Source organism: Delphinus delphis, chromosome 10 (genome assembly GCF_949987515.2).
Source record: "Delphinus delphis chromosome 10, mDelDel1.2, whole genome shotgun sequence".
NCBI lineage: Eukaryota > Metazoa > Chordata > Mammalia > Artiodactyla > Delphinidae > Delphinus > Delphinus delphis.
In genome coordinates, this window is record NC_082692.2 from 13,467,761 (window position 1) to 13,492,680 (window position 24,920).

Genomic DNA, 24,920 nt, shown 5'->3' on the forward strand with positions numbered 1-24,920 from the left:
ATCCCGGGACACCTAGAAGTCCTTGTGTAGCGTGTTCTCGTGGTTGCCTCTGGTTTCCAGGATGAGCTTCTGTGGATGGCATGGCCATCTCTGTTCTGCTTGTGGAATCCTGTGGTTTTCCTGGACTTCATTAGCAGAAGGCGGTTGCCATTTTAAATAGCATCCTCCAAGCAAGGAGCCTTGGAGTCATCCTCCGTGGGTCCCTCTGCCAGCACTTTTCATACTCCCCTCCTTCATCAGCTCAGCACTTGGTTGATGAGTGCCTACTAAGTGTCAGGTGCTTGAGATACAGCAGAGAAGAAACAGGTCCGTGCTTGTCCTACGTTCCTTTAGATCCATCCCCATCTCCCGGTAGCCCTTGGCACTGCCCGCCTCAGCCCCTCGTCAAACCCTGTCAATGCCCCCTACCTAACTGGCCTTACTGCCTCTGCTTGCTGCTTCCCTCTGCACCTCACTCTGACTCTCTCCTCCCTCGCAGACTAGTTAGTCTTACCTTCTCTGCTTACAGTCCTGCCAGGGCTCTTTACTGAAATCCACATTCCTCAGCATTGCAGGTGGGGCCCCAAGAGCCCTTTCCTGTCTGTCTTGACAGCCTCACCACCCAGAACACCAGCACAGGGTTTGTATTCCACGGCATCCAAGAAAATTTGTTCTTTTCTGCACACCCTGACTTTTTTATGCCTCTCTGCTTTTTGGGGGAGGGGAGATACTTTTGTCTACAGTTCTGTCAGCCTGGAATGCCCCTTCCCCTCACATTTCTTCTCATCCTTAAAGATGAGCAAACATGGCCCCCCTGGATTGTCCCACCTGATGCCCAGCCCCTCAGACCAGCCCCTCCCCCAACCCTCCCGAGACTCGGTCGCACAGCACCCCCGGCCACTAACCATGTGTTCACATGCCTGTCTCCTACATCTTGAGCAGCACAGTGCCAGGAATGTAGTCACTGTGAGAAGTAATAGTGATTGTTCAGTGAATTCTACACCCTGTTATTTAAAAAAATTCAGGTTACAAGCCAACATTAATTCCAGAGAGAAACTATTAAGCCCGCCTAAACCTCAGTTTCCTCTGCTGAACAATGGAGACAGTAATACTTCATTTCAAAGTCATTGCAAGAATTAGTATCCATCGTGGTAGAAACCGTCGTATCAGTCACATTGTGGCGTCTCACTGAAGAGTGACTTGTGTGAGTCACTCAAGTGTGCACTTTGAGTTACCACAGTTGACCTCACATTATACCCTCCAGAAGTGTAGGGAGGAAGGGGGTCAGTGAATACGGAGCACCTGTTGCTTGACACCTGTGAGGTGGATACTACTCACTCGGTTAATAAGGGGCAGAATCAAGACTAGAACCCAGGAATGGCCCTGTGCCCAGGTGTGCTGTGCTACCTCTTATGCCAGAGGGTGTGCCCCCGCCATCAAGACATTCTGTTACTAGAGGGTGACACATCTTTTGCTTGTGGCCCACTCGTACAAACATAGAGAAAGCCTAGAAACTGATATTAATTCCAGAATTTATGAAACTGATGGCCGCTATGAGCCACAAGAGAAACTGCCTTTAAACAAATCAGCAACACAGTATCTACTATTCAGTACCGGTGCCATCCGGCAACAGTGTGAAAGTTCTCGGAGTCCAGCGTGGTGTCCACACCTCAGGTGATGCGGGTGTGCCTGACGTTGATTTGGGGCAGCCTCTCCCAAGGACTGTCCCTCGGTGCCCCAGAGATTGTCAGAGCTCCCCCTCTGTGCTCCAGCTAATCTAGTATATACCAGGAGCATGTGGGTAAATGGCCTGGGATTCTCAAGAAGAGGAGACCTAAGTTTCCATTGTAGGCTCGCACTTTTGACTGTGTATCATGGGCACTCTGCTCTCAGTTCTTTTATCCATTATGATGTTAAAGCAGTAATTCCATTTTGTTGGCTATCAACGGCATATCGTTTCTTCAGTATCTGTGGTCAGTAAAATGTTCAAATAATTATGAAAATAATAGAAGCGCCCATTTCTAGGCTTCTGTTGTGTCAGATGTTATGCACATGTGATCTTATTTGGCCATCATCATAACCTCACAGATGAGTATTACTCCTTTTTTCTCCAACCCTCTCCAGTCCCCAACAAGGGTCCTCCTGCCTGGTGTCACTCACGCCAATAGAATGAGGCCGAGTGTGGTTCACAAGCAAAGGAAAGCTTTACTCTTGGATCAAAGAGTGGAGAGGTGCGCACACGTGTTAGGGTTCTCGGCGGGAAGGGGACAGAGTTCACCCTGCTCGTGGCTCTAGATCCCAACGCGGACGCAGCATCTCAGCTCGCGGCCCCGAGATGAGGTGTCCGCACAACCGTCTCGCACCAAGAACTCGGGTCTGCACACAGCACCCTGTGAGCAAGTGAAGCTAGACTAAGCACAAAGGGAAAAGTTAGACTTTACTTTATTACCCAGATTCTATTTTTATTACCCGGGAATTATTAATGCGTTTTGCCGGTGACACTTTCATAGGCATCCTCTCTGGGGCTCAGAGAGGGGCGTTAGCCCCAACTCACATGAAAGATGTGGTTTAAACCCAGGTGTGTTCTACTCCAAAGTCAATTATGCCTGTTTTTTCATTATGCCTAAGAATATCAGCTTTGAGAGCCAAACATACCCAGGTGGAAACCCCAGTTCTGGCCAGATGATCTTAATCAAGTCACTAAGTATTTTTTGACGTTGTTCCTTCATTCATAAAACAGGAATAATGATGCCAATCTTTCCAAGGTTTTGTGATGTTTAAATAACATATAGACTACAAAGTACAGTGTCTGATATATAGTAGCCAATCAGTAATTCATTTCCTCCCTCCCCTTGAAACTGAGTCTCAGATGATACTCACCCCAAAGGGCTCGTGCAGACTTTTGTGAGGTTCCTAACATGGCCTGCTGATGAGGACCAAATCCCATTGGCTTAACTCCAGCCTGTCTCTATGTTTCCTCTGGGAAGAACGTTCAGTGTACCAGGAGGAAGGAAAAGAGTTTGGCCTTTTGGCCTCTCCTTTGCGGAATTATGTTTTGTACTTTGCAGCGCTAATGTGTGATGCTTCCAAGCTTAGATATTCAAAGAAATCTTCTAAAACCAACTATGGAAAATGTTTATGTATTTTACCTCTCTGAAACTTACCAACTTCTCTTAAGATGTTGACCAATGTATTCATATTTTAATTTTTTGTTTTGGGGTCACCATAAAAAAACAAGGAACTGGTGACATTTCATAAAGTAACTCTATGGGCTGGCTAACAGAAGGACCCAGAGCTGACAAAAGATGCCTAAAATAAAAAACTAAATTGGTAAGACATCATGGTGATCAAATGGGGACTTGAAACCGCAGCTGGTGGCTTTTGTTCTGTAATTCTAATCAGCAGCAAGCGTATTTTCCTCTGTCATGTGCCAAGGTCAAGAGTGTCTGGAGTTGAAAGTGAACTGTGTAGCCTGTGAGTGGCTGAATTCAGGTGAGACAGCTGGGGGAGAAGCAGCTTTTATCCCCTTCTAGTTCCTGTTTTGCCCTCATGGATGCTCCGTATGCCACTCTGATCAGCTGCTAGCATGTGACAGACGGGCTAGATCAAACAGAATGAACCGTCAAATACTGCAGCCAGCCAAAAATTCTGTTTAAGCCTTTTTACATTAATTAAAAACTCCCCAGCACCCCAATCCCTTTTTCATGTTCTGCTCCTTTTTTCATAGTGTGATGTATTTATTATGTGTATTGTTTGCTCTCTGTTCCCTGCTTGTAAACCCTACAGGAGAGGTCTTTCTTTTCTCACTGATATGTTCCATATACCTAGGATTATACCTGGCATATATAGGTGCTCAATAAACATTTTAACAGATTATAGGAACAAAAAAAAAAAAGCATGATGAGGTTGGGGTAAGTGGACACCAAGCCAAAAAAAAAAGTTTATGAAGGAAAACAGAAGAGGAGGATGTAAAAGAAAATGTCTCATAATTTTGTTCACTTATGAATAAAAAAATACACATCAAAACAGGATAAAATATTGCCATCTTAGGTAGATAAGTTTATTTCTGCTACCCAGATCACAGATCACATCTGATTTCTCAGAAGGGTCATCTTTATTTATCACTTCAACATTAATTTGTTTATTCATTCACTCACCTGTTATGTGACAAGCATTGTATTTGGCATCAAAATGCAAGCTAGGTCACCAGCATACAGTCATATAACATTATTGGGTCTACCCCAAATCAACTGTCTTAAACAGTGTGTCTCCATCCATTACCTCAATTAGTTAAAATATGGTACAAATAAAGCCAGGTCCAAAGATTTGATATCTCCATGGGCCAGCTAGTTTCAGGATAGAATGAGCAATCGGCCTGGCAAATTAACAAAAATAATTTTACCGCCAACCACAGAATAAACTCATAATCCATGCTAGCTGTCTTCACAAATGGTTGCTGCTTGCCAGAGTAGATGACTCAGCACAAGCCATCACCAGGAGAGAAACAGCACAGAGCTCACTCCTTGCTGACTGGGGGCCAAAAGCACCATCCTCATACGTGAGAAACAGCACATTTATCCATTGTGTTGCACTGAATTGAGAATGTGAGAAGATGCTCCCAAGCAAAGGCAAACTGTCGAGTGGAAACCAGAAAAAGACTCAGCTGGGGGGAAAAGTTAAGGACATCAACAGCCACATTGCAGGTAATATAGTAGTGAATTGTGGCCCCTGGGAAAGGTAGGTTAAGGATAGATTAAACAGTGTGTCTGAATCTGAGCTCCTAGCCTTCCTGCTAAATCCTGTTCCTTCTGCAATGTCTCCTTCTCAAGTGATGGCAGCTCCATCCTTCTGTTCTCTCAGGTCAAAAACCAAAGAGTCATTCTGGACTCCTCCTTTGCTCGGTAGCCCACCTCCACTCCATAATCTACTTCTCACAGTCTCCACTGCAGTCACTCTGGCTGCAGCTACCTTCATCTCTCATCCAAATTATTGCAAAGTCTCAAATACGATCTCCCTGCTTCCACATTACCCCTTGCCCCCCTGACAATCTAGTCTCAATACTACAGCCAGAGTGATTCTCCTAAAAGAAAATCACATCATGTCATTCTTCTGCTCAAAACCCTCTGGTGATTTCCATTTCATTCAGGACAAAAGCCAGAGTCCTCTCAACAGCCTCATGATCTGTGCCTCTGCTCCCTGCTGCCTCCTCTCCCACCTCATACCCCACCACTTTCCCCCTCACTCCATCCAGCTCCACTGGTCTGCTTGCCAGTCCTTGAACACAGGAGACACATTCCAGCCTTAGGAACTTTGCAACAGTTGTTTCCTCTTGCAGTGGTTGTATCTGCCTCCCCCAGATATCCACGTGGCTAATGCCTCCTCCAACTATTTCTTCAAATATCACCTTCTCAATGAGACTGACTCTGGCCCTATTTTATTTTATTTTTTTTTAAACATCTTTATTGGAGTATAATTACTTTACAATGGTGTGTCAGTTTCTGTTGTATAACAAAGTGAATCAGCTATACATATACATACATCCCCATATCCATTCCCTCTTGCGTCTCCCTCCCACCCTCCCTATCCCACCCCCCATCCCACCCCTCTAGGTGGTCACAGAGCACCAAGCAAATCTCCCTGTGCTATGTGGCTGCTTCCCACTAGCTATCTGTTTTAGGTTTGGTAGTGTACATATGTCCATGCCACTCTCTCACTTCGTCCCAGCTCACCCTTCCACCTCCCCGTGTCCTCAAGTCCATTCTCTACGTCTGCATCTTTATTCCTGTCCTGCCTCTAGGTTCTTCAGAACCTTTTTTTTTTTTTTTTTGGATTCCAGATATATGTGTTAGCATATGGTATTTGTTTTTCTCTTTCTGACTTACTTCACTCTGTATGACAGACTGTGGGTCCATCCACCTCACCACAAATAACTCAATTTCGTTTCTTTTTATGGCTGAGTAATATTCCACTATATATATGTGCCACACCTTCTTTATCCATTCATCTTTCGATGGACACTTAGGTTGCTTCCATGTCCTGGCTATCGTAAATAGAGCTGCAATGAACATTGTTAATTATGGTTTTCTCAAGGTATATGCCCACTGGTGGGATTGCTGGGTTGTATGGTAGTTCTATTTGTAGTTTTTTAAGGAACCTCCATACTGTTCTCCATAGTGGCTGTATCAATTTACATTCCCACCGACAGTGCAAGAGGGTTCCCTTTTCTCCACACCGTCTCCAGCATTTATTGTTTGTAGATTTTTTGATGATGGCCATTCTGACTGGTGTGAGGTGCTACCTCATTGTAGTTTTGATTTGCATTTCTCTGATGATTAGTGATGTTGAGCATCCTTTCATGTGTTTGTTGGCAATCTGTATATCTTCTTTGGAGAAATGCCTATTTAGGTCTTCTGCCCATTTTTGGATTGAGTTGTTTGTTTTTTTGATATTGAGCTGCATGAGCTGCTTGTAAGTTTTGGAGATTAATCCTTTGTCAGTTGCTTCATTTGCAAATATTTTCTCCCATTCTGAGGGTTTTCTTTTCATCTTGTTTATGTTTTCCTTTGCTGTGCAAAAACTTCTAAGTTTCATTAGGTCCCATTTGTTTATTTTTGTTTTCATTTCCATTACTCCAGGAAGTGGGTCAAAAAGGATCTTGCTGTGATTTATGTCATAGAGTGTTCTGCCTTTGTTTTCCTCTAAGAGTTTTATAGTGTCTGGTCTGACCCTATTTTAAATTGAAACTCATCCCCCACATATATTTCTGATTCCCTTCACTTGACTTTATTTTTTTTTCCCTTATGGCTTTTAACAACTAACATACCATTTAATTTAGTTATTCATTATGTTTACTGTCTATCTCCTCCTGTGATCATTCATCTTATATGTCAACTTGCCCGGGCCATGGGATGCCCAGATATTTGGTCAAACATTATTCTGGGTGTTTCTGTGAGCATGTTTTTGGATGAGATTAACATTTAAATCAGTAGACTGGATAAAGCACCCTCATGTGTGTGGGCCCCATCCGATGGGTTGAAGGCCTGAATAGAACAAAAAAGCTGACCCTCCCCTGAGTAAGGGAGAATTCCTCCTGCCTGACTGCCTTCAAACTGGGACATCAGCTTTTTCCTGCCTTTGGACTCAAACTGAACATCAGTTTTCTGGGTCTCAAGCCTGCTGGCTTTCAGGTGGGAAAACTTAAACTATCAGGTTTCCCGGGTCTCCAGGTTGCTGCCTCAGTCTGCAAATCTTGGGGACTTGTCAGCCCCCATAATCACATGAGCCAATTCCTTATAAAACTATATATGTAGTCACATCCTGTCGGTGCTGTTTCTACGGAAAACCCTGACTAATACACTCCCCACCCTACTTGGACAAAAGAGGGTGGGGACCTAGGAGTCATTATGTTGTTTACTGCTGTGAACTGCCTGTATTGTTTACTGCTCTACTCCACCTCTTCTGACCAGCCCTGGCGCATAGATGGCACTCAGTATATATTTGTTGAATAAATGAAGAAACAAGTGGACCAACAGGTAGCAATCTTTAGATATATCTTTAGAGATATGGTGACACAGTCATCTCCATTTTATTACATAGTCAAGAGCTGTAGGCTTTATATCTAATAACTGAGCCAAAGATCAAAGAACGGTCTTCCTGCACGTGCCTCATAGAAAGGAATTCTGGATGTACGTCACGTTTTTTGCTAGCTTCACACATGCTGTTAGCCGTGCTTTCCCTTTGGGGTCAATGTGAAAAACCAAGCACAGCAACCTACTGGCACTGATCAGACTTTGAGTGCATGTGATCTATGGTATAAGGGAGCCTTACATCAGGAAAAGCTGTGGGATGCTTCTGGACTTGGAAGTAGTCAAAAATCCCTCTTGGGTAGTAAAGAAGCATCCCATGGCCATGGGGCAGCACAAAGAGAAAAGATAGCTCAAGACTTGAAGACTAAAGGCAAATAAATGTCATTAGCCATCAGTTTGCTCTGCAGAAGGAATACTGTGATTGAGTGGCATTGTTTCTAAATGGTCTGCCTTTCCAAACACAAGGTTAGATGTGTGCAAGGAGAAAGAGAAAACAGAGAAGATAAGGACAAAGGAGATTCTACCTGCCAGTGGTGATTAGGAGTGGGGGCAGGGCTGACCAAAAAAAGACTGACTGTGAGACACCAACAGAAGATAAAACCTCAGTGCAGAGGGGGAGGGTTGTGCCAGCCATCCTCTCAGAGATGATTATAGCTCCTGAAAACAGTGTGTGTGTGTGTGTGTGTGTGTGTGTGTGTGTGTGTGTGTTGGAAATGAGAGAGAAGAGACTTCTTTGCCTCCATTGAATGCCCTTGAAAGTGTTTCCATGGTAATGAGCAAGGATAACTGGAGAGGAAGAGGACAAATGAACACATGGTAAGCAGCCGGGCAGACCCCTGTGACTCCCTGAAGCCACTTCACAAGCTTCTGCTGGCAACCTTTCCCAGAGTCTGTTCCACAGAAAACCAGTGGGGGGGCGGGAGGGAGGTGTGAATCAAAGGTTCTGTGGGCAAAAAAACTTGAGAGACATCAGGGTAAACAAGATAAATGGACTTCGTTAGTAACTCCCTTAGTATTCTGAGGTGGATCATGACTTGCCAGAAGGGAGATGCCATATGCAGAATTCCTTCAAACTCCGTGGATCAGGAAGACGGTTTGTGTTGAGCTGTTCACAGAACCAGGGCCGGGGCTCTGTTGGATGCACTGTGGGAAGCACGGCTCTTGAGAACAGCGGACGGTAGAATCTGAAAAAGGTTGTGGTAACCTTAAAAGAGAAAGCTCATTTCTGATGAAGGACGATTGGAGCTCTGTATCAGTAGCTTGGTACAATAATGGCAAATCCACCCCGTGGGATGTCTTAAGACTTACAGAGCAGTTGTTGACATTTTTTGCACCTTCTGAGGTTGAACTGAAAACTGTAGGGTTACGTCATCTCAGCGATATTCTGCATAAATGAATCTCGAAGAGAAGATCTGGCCATCCCTCTACCATGGGCCACTTATCTAGGGGAAAGACAGTGACCCAGTAAATGCAGTTGACTGCACAGGGATCCTTCAAGTGATGACTTTGGTAGTTTAAACTGAGATTTATCGTTACAAAGTGGACAGAACTGGGGAAAACCAATCAACATGGTGAATGGCATACAGTTAATACTCAAACGTTGGTAGACAGAAATTTATAGCACTTCGTGGAGGGGGAGAGATAAATTAGGAGTTTGGGATTAGCAGATATAAACTACTATATATAAAATAGGTAAACAACAGGTTCTTGCTCTATAGCACAGGGAACTATATTCAATATCTTGTAATAACATAATGGACAAGAATATGAAAAATAATATATCAATATATGTATAACTGAATCACTGCTGTACACCAGGAACCAACACAACATTGTAAATCAACTGTACTTCAATTTTTAAAAACTTACAGCAGTTCAGATTTTTTTTCTATCTCAGAGAACTAATTTCTGATCACAGTATATTGTTTTAGATTTTATAAAGCTGGTAAATTTGGATGGTTTTGGCAATTCTCTCCAACTTTAGAAATTGTTAGTGAAGTTCCTGTGCGTTTAAGTAAAGCACAGTGAGATCTACTGTTCAGCTTTAATGTTCAGAATCCCATAAAGTAAAATTATAGGTGATTATAAAATTTATCACTGTCAGAAGCCAGATAGTACCTACCCAGAGAGAGGGAAAGTTGATGTCTTTTCAGCTGGGTCCATAAAATAAGTTGAAACAATGACAAAGTACAAGATGAGATTCTTCCCAACCATCCAGTCTATTCTCTTATGCTTACTGTGGGTAGCCAGGTTAAGTTTTTGATTTTCAACTTAATTTTCCCTTCTGGTTTCTCTCTGCCATGATTTCGTATGTCTTATTTGTCATTGCCCATTATTGACCCACTGCTTCCTTCCCGGATCTCAAATAATCTAGCTAATGCCATGTCCCTGCCATGAACCCAGCATTTTCTAGGAACCCATTTTGTCAAGTCCAGTCATACAAGAGAGAGACACTAGAGCTTTGTATGTGTCCCATGTACAGTCGTTAGCCAACACGTGAATGAATGGAAAAGATGTATTTTCTCTGATTGGACTATTATCTTCCTGTACTATCAATGAAATTCTCTTCCTATCAGAACAACTGTAATGGAAACTATAACTCTCATTCCGAGGAGCAGTTAATGTTAAGTTTGTTCGTTTCTATCGTCTTCTGACCCCTGTTGTTGCAGTAAGATTCAGGAGATGAGATATTGTAAGGATACAAACTATTTGGATTACTGTGTATACATTTAGATAGCCATTGAACTTGACTTTTTATATCACATACCTACCATTCTGAGACAAGTCAAACATTGAGAACTTAGAGAAAATTGTGGCCCACGTATCACATCAGCAGAACTGTGTTCTTGTTCTGATGAATAAATTGTAGGTTTTAGAGCGAGGGCTTCCCCAGATACTGCGCACAAAAACTAAAAACGATGACAGGTGGGGCTCACACTTGGGAACAGTGGCAAAGACAAAAAACAGAAAGTGGGAACTGACAAAGAAGTGTCCATTGTTCATTGGGTCAATGGCCCCAAAATCCTAAATAAGGTTTTGCATGATTCTGAGAGGTTTAAATATATTGATAAGCAACAGTGTAAATTATTATCTGAATAGTTTTTTAAAAAATGACTTTGGAGAAGGCTGTTTAGCCTGTGGTTTGCTGAATCCTTTGGCAGAAAAGACTACACTAAAAATGCGCAATTTGCAACTGTTCTACCTTTATGAGAAAAATACAACAATTTGACATCAAGCTTCAGTGCTACCCCTGAGGTTCTATCTGAATAGTTCTGTGTCCCAGGCTCCAGACCTCTGCATTTCCAGCTGTTTTTTTTGGCAAATGTCAGTAAAGGGATATCATAGGAATGATCCTGGGCCCCAATGCAATATTAAATTATGTTTCACGTATATGGGCGCTTGTCATTACTTTGTATGCTTTTCTGTTATGTCTGAAATAGTTTGTTTTTCAAATATTATTACTGGGAAAAAATGTGCTGATGAGTATAATGGGTGTTGATAGATTTGTATTAAAAATTTAAGTAGGAGTTTATGCATGTTGGAAGCTTCTCTCATAAGTATCAGGACAATGCAGTTCATTCTGGAAAGCAATTCATTCCTTTTACTCTTTAAGAATGATTTTTTTTTAAGATTTATTTATTTATTTATTTTTGGATGCATTGGGTCTTCGTTGCTGAGTGTGGGCTTTCTCTAGCTACGGTGAGTGGGGGCTACTCTTCGTTGCTGTGCGCGGGCTTCTCATTGCGGTGGCTTCTCTCGTTGGGCAGCACAGGCTCTAGGCGTGCGGGCTTCAGTAGTTGTGGCTCATGGGCTCTAGAGCGCAGGCTCAGTAGTTGTGGCTCACGGGCTTTTAGCTGCTCCGCAGCATGTGGAATCCTCCCGGACCAGGGATCGAATCCATGTCCCCTGCATTGGCAGGCGGATTCTTAACGACTGCGCCACCAGGGAAGTCCCAAGAATGATTTTTTTAAATTGAAGTTTAGTTGATTTACGTTATATTATTTTCAGTGTACAATATAGTGATTAGATATTTTTATAGATTATATTACATTTAAAGTTATTATAAAATACTGGCTAAATTCCCTGCACTGTACATTACATGCTTGTATCTTATTTATTTTATACCCAATAGTTTCTACCTCTTAATTCCCTTCCCCATCTTGCTCCTCCTCCCTTTCTCCCCTCTGGTAACCAGTTTGTTCTCTGTATCTATGAGTCTGTTTCTGTTTTGTTATATTCATTCATTTTTAAAATTTTTAGATTCCATATGTAAGTGAAAACATATAGCATTTGTATTTCTTTGTCTGAATTATTTATTTAAGCATAATACCCTCCAGGTCCATCCATGTTGTTGCAAATGGCAGAATTTAATTCTTTAAGAATGATTTTTAAGGAATGAAAGCAAAACAAGCCTTTGGGATTCTTGAGTGTATTTTTGTTTTGTTTGTTTGTTTGCCCGCACCGTGCCGCATGCGGGATCTTAGTTCACTGACCAAGGATCGAACCCGTGACCCCTGCATTGGGAACGTGGGGTCTTAACCACTTGACTGCCCAGGAAGCCCCTTGAGTGTACTTTTAAGAGAGTTTAACAATCATAAAATAAGACATATATGTGGAATGTAAAGCCTTAAGAACATATAAAAATATTTTCCAAGGGATTTGTCATAATGCAATACAATGGTAGCTACCATAGCATCACGTACATTCATGGAGCCCAGTTTTATTTATTTAGATTGATTTCTGTGACAGTTTTGCAAATGTTTTAAATTTTCAAGTTGTCTTAAATGTACAAATGTTTCTGAAAGTATTATCGTGAGGATATTCTGAAACCTCCAAAATGTTTCTGGACAGTGGAAAATTTTTATATTAGAGGAACAATGAAGAGAAATTAGTCTAGAGAAATAGCTACAATTGCACCAAAGCAAGTTAATGCAAATTAGCATTTCTGATAAAAAAAAGTTTGCTTTTGACTTAAAATGATGAAAACAATTGCTTCATTTATTAGAATGTGCCCAAATGATACATTTTTAGAAGCAAACACTGTTCCTGATTTGGATAACCTTTGCCTGAAAAAAATGTTAACTATTCTTCTTCAGCTGAATAATTTATCCTGATAATTTCTGAACATGTTTTCCTGAAGCTACTTCCCTAATGCTGAGAAAGACTCTTAATATTATTTGATATCTATAAATTTAATAGCACGTATATGAAATTTTTTCTACCATTGAAGGTACAAAACTGGTTAGTATGTTTTAAAACTTTTCCCTTCATTACAAAAGAAATGCATATACATATTAGAAAATTTAAAATATATGGATAAGGCAATACAATTAAATAAAAACTTTGATGAGTATCTTTCCATATGTTTTCTGTGCTATATACTCATATGCACTCACATGGAATCAACTGGTAAAACTTTATACAAAAACAACTAAACCAAAGTAATAGTCTTTGATATTTGGTAGTATGGTTGGCTAAGATGTACTGCTTGATATAAGCTTTCTTAGAATTTTTTAATGAAGGTGGGAGTCAAATATTAAAAAGTCCAATTTTTACTTTAATGCTATTAAGTTTTCCTGAGTTGTAACAGTAATGTCTTTGTAGTATTTTTATTTAAAACATCCTTCATAAAAATGATAGAGTTTCAGAGAACTTGCCAATATACTGATGGGTTTTTATTTGTTTTTGTGCTTGCTTGTTTTAACTGAACTGCTTAAATTCAGCTCTTTCTTACGATTATTCCTTATGGTCTTAACAGCCATTATTTTTAAAGTTATTATTTTTGAAGATATCTCTGATAATTACATCTACAAGAAAAAAATCACCATTTAGCAGTGTTTTTCTCTGTGTGGTGGAATTAAGGATGTTTATTGTTTACTTATGTTTTTCCATCTTTATTTTCCAATGTTTCACAAAGAGCATGTAATCAGAAAAAGAAATTATTTTAAAAGAAATAATAGCAGATTGATCCATTTTCTACCTGATGTAGAAACTACACAAGAACCATGTATTCCAGAAATAACAAGCTTATTTCAGTTTACTCAGTGACACATCTTTGAGGTCAAACTCCCAGAATTCGTTCCATCCCCTTACAAAAAAGCATGAGTGGGAATTTGGTTTTCCTTTTTGGGTAAAGTTTCTGCAGAGCTTGCTGATAAACTGAGATGAAGCTGATAATGGATCTCAACTCTTCAACTTTAAAGCAGAAACTAGGGTCATAAAGACATGGAGTCCTGAAATACTCTCCAAAGTACAGTCCCATTAAGCTAAGATAGTGCTTGGAAACACTCGCTGAAACTTGCAATTTGCACATGCATCTTCTCCAGTTCGGCCATTTTGACCTTCTGTTAAAGCCACAGAAACCTGGGGAAGGGCAAGGGAGATTTTTCAGCTAACCTTCACATGAGTCTTAAAAAATGATTTTCTTTCAGGGAAAAGTCTCTCGGAATGAAAGAAACCTGAGTGATAAGTTAAAAACAAAAAAATCTGGGTGAGACCTATGTAAAATTGGCCGATTTAAAGTCATTCCAAAGCACACTAGCTTTTAGCTGTGTCTGAAAAGCTGCCACCAATGCACACCATTGAAAAAAACCCAGGATGCCTCTGAAATTTATCTCCCATAGTGGAAAGCCCTTTTGTAGCGTTAATTGACATCAGTGCAATTCAACCTGTATTTATTGAGTATGCTTAATACATGCTTAATACTTAAAAAAGTGGAAGTTCCTCTAACAGCCCCCCACCGCCCCGCAATTCACTTTTCCTCTGATATCCCACACAGTCAGCCTTGATGGAAATCACACCATAACTCGAATGTTCTCTGTGGGGTATTTTTGTTTTTTTGCGGTACGGTGGGCCTCTCACTGTTGTGGCCTCTCCCGTTGCGGAGCACAGGCTCCGGGCGCGCAGGCTCAGCGTCCATGGCTCACGGGCCCAGCCGCTCCTTGGCATGTGGGATCTTCCCGGACCGGGGCACGAACCCGTGTCCCCTGCATCGGCAGGCAGACTCGCAACCACTGCGCCACCAGGGAAGCCCCTCTCTCTGTGTTTTTGATTGCAGCTGTGAAAGTACAGGATGAGCTGGAGAATGTCAGCCTCCTTTAAAGTACACGAGAATCCATCGGCACAGAGTAAAAGCTGTACTGCTTATTAGAGTTGTGCACATAGCTGTTGTACTTAGTCCTCTCAGCATTACTTTTTTTTTTTTTTTTTTTTTAATGAGGACAATTCTTCACGCAATTGCCAAACTAAGGCAGAAGGAAACTTTCTCAGTCTTTTTGGTGCTTTCATCAGATAACCAATATAAAATATCTTCCAGAATACTCTGTCTCCTCAAACTTCAGAGTTTGTTCTTGGGAAGTTAGAGATAAACAAAGATGGCCTTAATAAATCTATCTAACATTGTAAATGTACAGTTTCTGGTTCTTTTTCCCCTTGGGGCAGTAGGCCAGATATCACTAACAATTCAGATATTCTGGCCTTTCTCAAAAATGTCATGACATCAAGAATATCATGGCTTAAAAAGAAATGAAATTGAGTTATTTGTAGTGAGGTGGAGGGACCTAGAGTCTCTCATACAGAATGAAGTAAGTCAGAAAGAGAAAAACAAATACCATATGCTAACCATATATATGAAATCTAAAAAAAAAATGGTTCTGATGAACCTAGGGGCAGGACAGGAATAAAGCTGCAGATGTAGAGAATGGACTTGAGGACATGGAGAGGGGGGAAGGGGAAGCTGGGACAAAGTGAGAGAGTAGCATGGACATATATACACTACCATATGTAAAATAGATAGCTAGTAGCATAGCATAGGGAGATCAGCTCGGTGCTTTGTGACCACCTAGAGGGGTGGGATAGGGAGGGTGGGAGGGAGGCGCAAGAGGGAGGGGATATGGGGATATATGTATACCTATAGGTGACTCACTTTGTTATACAGCAGAAACTGACACAACATTGTAAAGCAATTATACTCCAATAAAGATGTAAAAAAAGAAAAGAATATCATGGCTGAGCAAATCACTGGAGAAAATTAGGATGCTTTTTACTAGTGTTGCCATAATTAAAATTCAGCTGCCTTCTGGGAAAACCTGTATAACGCACCCTTGATTGGGTGTTGAATTTGGACTAAAAAGAACCCCTTGAAGAGGGAAGTGTTTCCCTTCTAAAGAGTGAAATTGCAGGGAGGGCATTTAAACCTGACTTTAGCAGTCATTCACCAAGAAAATGGAAGAGCTGTGTTTGGGGCAGGGACTGTTTAGAGGGGTTTTGTTTCTTTGTTGAGAGTTTGGGGGTGTTTGTTTGCTTTTCCTATACAGTCATTACACCCTCATATTAGTTTGCCAATGTTGCCAGAACAAAGTACCACAGGCTGGGTGGCTTAAACAACAGAAATGTATATTCTCACAATTCTGGAGATTGGTAGTCCGAGATCAAGGTGTCAGTAGGGTTGGCTGCCTCTGAAGCCTCTCTCCTTGGCTTGTAGACGGCTGTCTTCACCCTGTGTCCTCACATGGTCTTCCCTTGTGAGTGTGTGCATCCTCATCTCTTATAAGGACACCTGTCATATTGGTTTAGGGTCCACCCTCATGATGTCATTTTAACTGAAGCCCCTCTTTAAAGACCCTGCCTCCAAATACACTCACATTCTGAGGTCCTGGGGGTTAGGGCTTCAATATTTGAATTTGGGAAGGACACATTCAGCCCATAACAACCCTGATTCAGGGTCTTCTTGTCATACCTATGAGACCTTTCCTTTGTAATGGCCAGAAGGGAAAGTGAGAAGGTGGGAAGGTATTCATGAATTTTCCACAAGACCTGGCTAGCTTCTGCAGCAACCTTTTTTTGTTTTTCACTGCCTTCAGTATGGAAGAATTTTAAAAGTCCACTAACTTTGAAGGCATTATGTTAAGTGAAGTAAGTCAGAGAAAGACAAATACTGTATGATCGCACTTATATGTGGAATCTAGACAAACAAAACCCCACCAAACTCAGAAAAAGAGAGATTTGTGGTTACCAGAACTGGGGGCTGGGGGGAAGGGGGAGTCAGAGGAAGCTGGTCATAAGGTATAAACTTTCAGTTACAGATAAGTACTAGGGATGTACTGTACAGCGTAACAACTATAGCTAACACTGCTATATGATATGTAGGAAGGTTGTTAAAAGAGTAGATCCTAAGAGTTCTCATCACAGGGGGAAACTCTTTTTCCTTTTCTTTTTATTGTATCTATATCAGATGATGGATATTAATTAACTAAACCTATTGTAGTAATCATTTCACAGTATATGTAAATCAAGCCATCATGCTGGTTTGATTTGCATATATTTACACCTTAAACTTATACAGTGATGTATGTCAATTATTTCTCAATAAAACAGGGGGAAAAAAGTCCACTGAGAACTTTAAGAACGCTTTGCTCTCTTTCCCTGTATTTCTTTTTGTTTCTCCCAAACAAAAACATGCCTCTGCAGCTGCAGATCTCAGTTAGAAAATGTTTTTCCTGACTTTGCATGTCAGTGATAGGAAAGAGCTGGTCAGTGAATCTTGTCAATCAGAGATTTTTAAACCGGCAGATGTCTTTGAGGTCTCCTGCTATTTCTCGAGCACTCACAGTGTACCTGACTCCTTACCAAGCACAGACATGTTCTCTCATTTACTCCTTCTAACAGCCATGTGAAGTGAGTGCCATTATCAACAGTATTTTGGAGATGTGATCACGGAATCATAGACAAGTTTGGCCACTTGTTTAAAGTTCTAGAGCTTAGTACACTGACTTGCAAGGACTTCAACCCAAGCAGTGTCATCCAGACCTGAGCCTTTATTCTCCCTTGCTGGGGAACTAAGATCCCACGTGCGGCACGGTGTGGCCAAAAAAAAAAAACCCAACCTTATACATGACATGCCCTCTGATAGTTTCTATTCTATTTCAGTTACTTCTTAAAAATACTGAACGTGACCCACTTAGCTGAGTCTGTCACAAACCTGAACTAGATGACCTAGTTTAGACTCCCGGAACCCTAAAATCTTGTCAGCCTGCATGGATGTTTATTTGGAGCCTCTCTTATCTTAAATACACAGACTGTTGGTTTGAGGCAAATGAATATTACGTATTACAGAGAACATCTTTTTTACCCCCAGTCTGAGCTAACTGAATAATAGTAATAATAATAATCACTTCCGTTTATTGTGTCCATCCCATGTGCCAGAGGTTTAAGACGTCACCTCTCCTGTAGCCTATAAGCTGTAAGTATTACTGTCTCTGATTTACAGATGAGGAGACCAAGGCTTTGGTTAAGTAGTTTGCTCAAGGCCTCATAAAGTGTCAGAGCAAAGATTTGAACCAAGGTCATTATCATTCCAAAGCCTTGATACACTTCTTTTAGGAGAGGGCATATACAGGGTCAAGAAGGAGAAGTGAGGGCCGGAAGCTACTGCAGCTGAGCATTATTTCTTCCCTGATGGTTTGCTGTCCCTGGCAGAAACAACTGTCCTAAAGGATGTTAAACTACCATTGTAGCAATGATTAAAATCTACACCTGGGAGCTTTTCCAGTTCCCCCCGAAACCCAGGCCACCCCCAGACCAGTTAAATCAGAGTCTCTGGGGGTGGGGCCCAGGCCTGGTTTGTGTTTTTTTGTTTTTATTTTTAATTTATTTATTGCTGCGTTGGGTCTTCGTTGTTGCACACGGGCTTTCTTTAATTGCGTCGAATGAGGGCTACTCTTTGTTGCGGTTTGTGGGCCTCTCATTGCGGTGGCTTCTCTTGTTGCAGAGCATGGGCTCCAGGCACGCGGGCTTCAGTAGTTGTGGCACACGGGCTTAGCTGCTCTGCAGCATGTGGGATCTTCCCAGACCAGGGCTCGAGCCCATGTCCCCTGCATTAGCAGGCAGATTCTTAACCACTATGCCAACAGGGAAGCCCCCAAGGCCTGTTTTTGAAAGCTTCCAGGTGATTTCAATGTGTAGCCCAAGTTGAGAACCTTGAATTTCAGTTAAGAACCTCTGAAGTCTTGGTTAAAGAAATTAAGGAGCTTTAAGGGGCTTTTCTATTTTAAAAGACTGTAAAATACTGCCAAAACCTCTTCAACTGCTTTTACAAAGCTGAAGTACAAACTGTTGCTGTTTCTTTGGAGGAAAAAAAAAAAAAAAATCAGATAACTTTGTATCTGCTCTTCCAAACCAAAGAAAGTCAAGAATGCTATGCGGAGATGCTACAATCACCAATCTCTGTGATACTTCATAACTCAGCTCACATAATTTTAGAAGTGTTTTTATGTGACTAGAAAAGTCAGTTGTTGAATCAATTAATCAGAAGTGAGAGGGGTGGGACTTCCTTGGTGGCAGTGGTTAAGAATCTGCCTGCCAACGCAGGGGACTTGGGTTCAAGCCCTGGTCTGGGAAGATCTCACATGCCACGGAGCAACTAAGACCACGCGCCAGAACTACTGAGCCTGTGCTACTGAGCCCATGTGCCACAGCTGCTGAAGCCCATACACCTAGAGCCCATGCTCTGCAACAAGAAAAGCCACCACAATGAGAAGCCCATGCACCGCAACAAACAGGAGCCCCCGCTCACCGCAACTAGAGAAAGCCCGCGCACAGCAACTAAGACCCAACGCAGCCAAAAATAAATAAATAAAAATTAAAAAAAAAAAAAAAAGAAGTGAGGGGGTGAGTAGCCATCAGCCAAGTTGTCTGAGGATGATGCTGAAAACCAAACCAGACTAAGGGGACTATAAATATTATAAGCGGTTACATTTTCTTGCAGAGAGCCTCAGTGAAAGATTTCCACTTTTTCACATGGATTAGTAACTAAGGTAAAAACCAAGGACCCTTCCTCACATCATTTTCCGACAGGAATAGGAAGATATCCTTTTACTAACTTCTACCTATCCCGATTTTAGACATGTGTTTCTAGGCTGTGATCTGTGCATTCCATTAGAAAATATAACTTGATCTACACTCAGTTTCACTGTGTTCCATGCAGCGGTCTCCGAAACAGGGACTGTATCATACTGCTGCGTTTTTTCCATGTCTCAGGAGACAGCATTAATAATGTAAGAAATCGCAGTCTTCATACTTCAGAAAATGAAAATACAGTATGACCATAAGAAAAAAGTCTGCTGGATTCTGAAAGCCCCTGACAAATGACAGGTGCTGAGTAGTCCTGCTTAGGCCAGCATGGGTGGAGGTGCTGTGCCTCCGTTCTGTCCTCAGTAACAGTGCTCAATGTTTGCTTCCAGAACGATGTGGCTGCACTTCTGAAACCAATATCGGAAAAGATTCAGGAGATCCAAACTTTCAGAGAGAGAAACCGGGGGAGTAAAATGTTTAATCATCTCTCGGCCGTCAGCGAAAGCATCCCTGCCCTTGGGTGGATAGCTGTGGTGAGTCTGGCTGGAATGTTGCCCCTGCACCTCGTCAGGTTTGTGGAGTGTTTGGGAGAACTCATGGCTGCCTTCAGGCTTCTCCATCCTCCGCCTGTTACGTGAAAGGAAGATTCCCTTCAGGCTGAATACATCAGCTCTTTCTTACCCTTTTGAAGTTCAGGGCTTTGTGTTCTGAGATGTGGAAAGTGCTTCACTGATTTTACAGAGCAAGATTTGCCTCCAACTTTGAAGTCAACATCTGCATTGCTTCTCTTCTTCTTTAAGGCATTTTCTTTCTTATCCTATTATTTTTTTTCTTTCTATGCTTTGGTGATGGTCCTGTTCTCTCAGTCCCCCAAACCCGGCCCTTATGTCAAGGAGATGAATGATGCTGCCACCTTTTACACTAACAGGGTCTTAAAGGACTACAAACACAGGTACGTACCTTCTTTTATTGACCAGATTTTCAATTGATTGTTTGTTAGACATTTGTCCCCAAGCTTAATGTAGTTCATTACTGATTCCTTTCAAAGTCTAGTTTACTACAAATATTAAGGAAAAACCCCATCTTTGCAGGTAGAGCAAAGTGGAAAGTGAAATCAATGATCCAGATAATATGTGTGTTTTAGAAAGTCTGCCCCAGTTCTCTGGTAATGAATAAACTCTCCCCACGTGAATGCATGTCACTCTGTTATGTATCCCCACAATAATGAGAGAGATCTGTGATGGTTTGTGATGGACCAGCCCTAAATGGACAAACCTTTTACATTGATCAAAATAGAATTGGTGAGAGTTCCCTGGTGGCACAGTGGTTAGGAGTCCACCTGCCAGTACAGGGGACATGGGTTTGATCCCTGGTCTGGGAAGATCCCACATACCACAGATCAACTAAGCCCAAACATCACAACTACTGAAGCCCACGTGCCCTAGAGCCTGTGCTCTGCAACAAGAGAAGCCACTGTAATGAGAAGCCCATGCACAGCAAAGAAGAGTAGCCCCTGCTCTCCGCAACTAGAGAAAGCCCACGCGCAGCAACAAAGACCCAACGCAGCCAAAAATAAATAAAATTAAAAAAAAATAGAATTGGTGGGTGAGGAGAGAAAATAAACGGGGCTTAGGAAATGAAGTATAAATGAGGAACAGAGATGAGATGAGACAATAAACCAGGCCAATGAGAGGGAAACCAGAGATTGCGTTAAGATGAAATACAGTTGGGTGGACAAGAGAGACGTCTGTAAGAACAGCCGCCATTCAAAGTGCTGTTGAAAGTACAGATGAGACTGAACCAACAGGTTTTGCCTGGAGAGCCAGCTTAAAAGGACATTGCGTTCTCCAGCACAAGTAATAGATCCTAGAGAGCCGCAAACTGGGGCTAGAATTGGAAATGGGACTAAATGGGGAGAGGCCAGAGCTGAATAGACAGGAAGATATCTCTGAACTGCTGAAGGGGTGTCATGAGATCCCTCACCTCTGATGATGTCACGGCCTGCCTTGTCAACAGCTGGCAAGATGTGATGTGGCTGATGCTTCATCATGCAGGAAAGAAATTAGGTGAAAATAAGAGCAACAAAGTTCCACCCCCTGGGCACTGAGCTCAGAGTGAATCCCCCTCTGAGCCCTTAGGTGACGGGAGTAGAAATGATCATCAGTCAGCAAATGCAGGGGTTCCTGCATTTCACTCACAGACCCAGACTGTCCAGATGAAAGGAAACTTGAGGACCTGAATAGTCTGGATAATTGCTTCAATTCACTTCTTTCTATTACTAACATAGATCTAAAAATATGAGCCAGAAGAACAGGTTTTTAAGTAGGAAAAGAAGAAAACAACATTATAAGACAAATTTTGTATGGGATATAGAAAAATTGCACAGAATGTGTAAATAAATACCTCCTGTAGTCCCAGGTCATTAACCAATGTTACATATTCAAAACTTGCATAACTATTTCTTTTATAGGTTATTTTTGGTTTTAATAAACCTTGAGTAGATACAGAAGAATATTTATAAATATATGTAAGATATAAAAATTACAATACAAAAAATACCCATACATCCACCAATCATTTTAAGAAATATGTACCAATACTTTCTTTTTTTACTAAAAAATAACAGTCACTCTCAGCAATCCCACTCTTAGGTGTATTTCCAAAAGAAATGAAAACATGTCCACACAAATGCTTGTACATGAATGTTCATAGCAGCATTATTTATAGTAACCAGAATGTGCTACTGATGAATAGACAAATGAAGTGTATTTGTCCATCAACTGATGAATAGACAAATAACCTGTATATCCATACAATGGTATATTATTCAGCCATTTTAAAAAATGAAATATACAAGTAGCAGTATGGATGAGCCTTGAAAACATTATGCTGAGTGAAAGAAGTCAGACACAAAAAAACACATATCGTATGATTCCATTTATATGAAATTCCAGGATAGGCAAATCCCTAGAGACAGAAAGTAGGTTAGCAGTTGTCTAGGGCTGGGGAAGTTGGGTGGAAATGTGGAGTAACTGCTAATGGGTGTAGGATTTCTTTTGGGGGTGATGAAAATGTTCTAAAACCACTGTGTTAATGACTGCACAATTTGAACTAAACTATTGAATTGTACACCTTAAATGGATGAATTGCCTGGGATGTGAATTATATCCCAATAGAGCAATTATACTAAACAACATAAGACAAAATCCAGCCGCAGTGTTTCCATCCCCTCATAGAGTTTAGTCATTCTATGTTAGCAAAACAGGTCTCAGAGCTTTTAGGAAGCACAGCTCTCGAGACAGACTTCCGCCCACCTCTTTTCCTCCTGAGGTCTCTCCCACCCTAAGGAAACTTTGGTTAAATTACTGATACTCAGTAACAGACTCCCTGTACCCAGAGAACTGTGTTTGAGGCAATTGTGCCCAATGATATAACTCCAAATGTTGCCACTTTGTGTTGGAGACTATAGCACTGTGCAGTATGAATGAGAAGAGGCAAAATGGGCATAGAGGGAACCTACCTCAACATAATAAAGGCCATATATGACAAACCCACAAACAAACATCATACTCAATGGTGAAAAACTGAAAGCATTTCCACTAAGATCAGGAACAAGACAAGGATGTCCACTCTTGCCACTCTTATTCAGCATAGTTTTGAAAGTCTTAGCCATGGCAGTCAGGGAAGAAAAAGAAATAAAAGGAATACAAATTGGAAAAGAAGTAAAACTGTCACTGTTTGCAGATGACATGATACTATACATAGAGAATCCTAAAGATGCCACCAGAAAACTACTAGGACTAATCAATGAATTTGGTAAGGTTGCAGGATACAGAATTAATGCACAGAAATCTCTGGCATTCCTATACACTAACAACAAAAAATCAGAAAGAGAAATTAAGGAAACAATCCCATTTGCCATCACAACAAAAAGAATAAAATACCTAGGAATAAACCTACCTAAGGAGGCGAAAGACTTGTACTCAGAAAACTATAGAACACTGAAGAAAGAAATCAGAGATGACATAAACAGATGGAGAAATATACCATGTTCTTGGATTGGAAGAATCAATATTGTGAAAATGACTATACTACCCAAAGCAATCTAAAGACTCAGTGCAATCCCTATCAAACTACCAATGGCATTCTTCACAGAGTTAGAACAAAAAATTTTACAATTTGTATGGAAACACAAAAGACCCCAAATAGCCAAAGCAATCTTGAAAAAGAAAAATGGCGCTGGAGGAATCAGGCTCCCTGACTTCAAATTATACTGCAAAGCTACAGTAATCAAGACAGTATGGTACTGGCACAAAAACAGAAATGTAGATCAATGGTACAGGATAGAAAGCTCAGAGATAAACCCACACACCTATGGTCACCTAATTTATGACAAAGGAGGCAAAAACATACAGTGGGGAAAAGACAGTCTCTTCAATAAGTGATGCTGGGAAAACTGAACAGCTACATGTAAAAGAATGAAATTAGACTACTCCCTAACACCATACACAAAAATAAACTCCAAATGAATTAAAGACCTAAATCTAAGACCAGATACTATAAAACTCTTAGGAGAAAACATAGGAAAAACACTCTTTGACATAAACCACAGCAAGATCTTTTTTGACCCACCTCCTAGAGTAATGAAAATAAAAACAAAAATAAACAAATGGGACCTAATGAAACTTAAAAGCTTTTGCACAGCAAAGGAAACCATAAACAAGACAAAAAGACAACCCTCAGAATGGGAGAAAATATTTGCAAATGAAACAACAGACAAAGGATTAATCTCCAAAATATACAACCAGCTCATGGAGCTCAATGTCAAAAAAAACAAACAATTCAATTTAAAAATGGTCAGAACACCTAAATAGACATTTCACCAAAGAAGACATACAGATGGCCAAGAGGCACATGAAAAGATGCTCAACATCACTAATTATTAGAGAAATTCAAATCAAACCTACAATGAGGTATCACTTCACACCAGTCAGAATGGCCATTATCAAAAAATCTAGAAGGAATAAATGCTAGAAAGGGTGTGGTGAAAGGAGAACCCTCCTGTACTGTTGGTGGGAATGTAAATTGATACCACTATGGAGAACAGTATAGAGGTTCCTTAAAAAACTAAAACTAGAACTACCATATGACCCAGCAATCCCACTACTGGGCATATACCCTGAGAAAACCATAATTCAAAAAGAGACATGTACAACAGTGTTCATTGCAGCACTATTTACAATAGCCAGGACATGGAACCAACCTAAATGTCCATGGACAGATGCATGGATAAAGAAGATGTAGCACATATATACAATGGAATATTACTCAGCCATAAAAAGAAATGAAATGGAGTTATTTGTAGTGAGATGGATGGACCCAGAGTCTGTCATACAGAGTGAAGTAAGTCAGAAAGAGAAAAACAAAACACTGTATGCTGGCATGTATATGTGGAATCAAAAAAAATGAAAGATAAAAAATGGTACTGATGAACCTAGTGGCAGG

At 41.1% G+C, this 24,920-nt stretch overlaps 1 protein-coding gene across 2 annotated transcripts in view; it reads left to right on the plus strand.

Moving 5' to 3' along the window:
• Nucleotides 1-24,920, plus strand: part of CAP2 (cyclase associated actin cytoskeleton regulatory protein 2) — a 136,550-nt gene that overhangs the window by 77,382 nt on the left and 34,248 nt on the right. For both annotated transcript variants that reach the window (XM_060023593.2, XM_060023595.2), the window contains exons 5-6: nucleotides 19,805-19,948; nucleotides 20,282-20,367. In XM_060023593.2, the coding sequence (XP_059879576.1) occupies nucleotides 19,805-19,948; nucleotides 20,282-20,367 (230 nt within the window). The remainder of the gene's footprint in view (nucleotides 1-19,804; nucleotides 19,949-20,281; nucleotides 20,368-24,920) is intronic.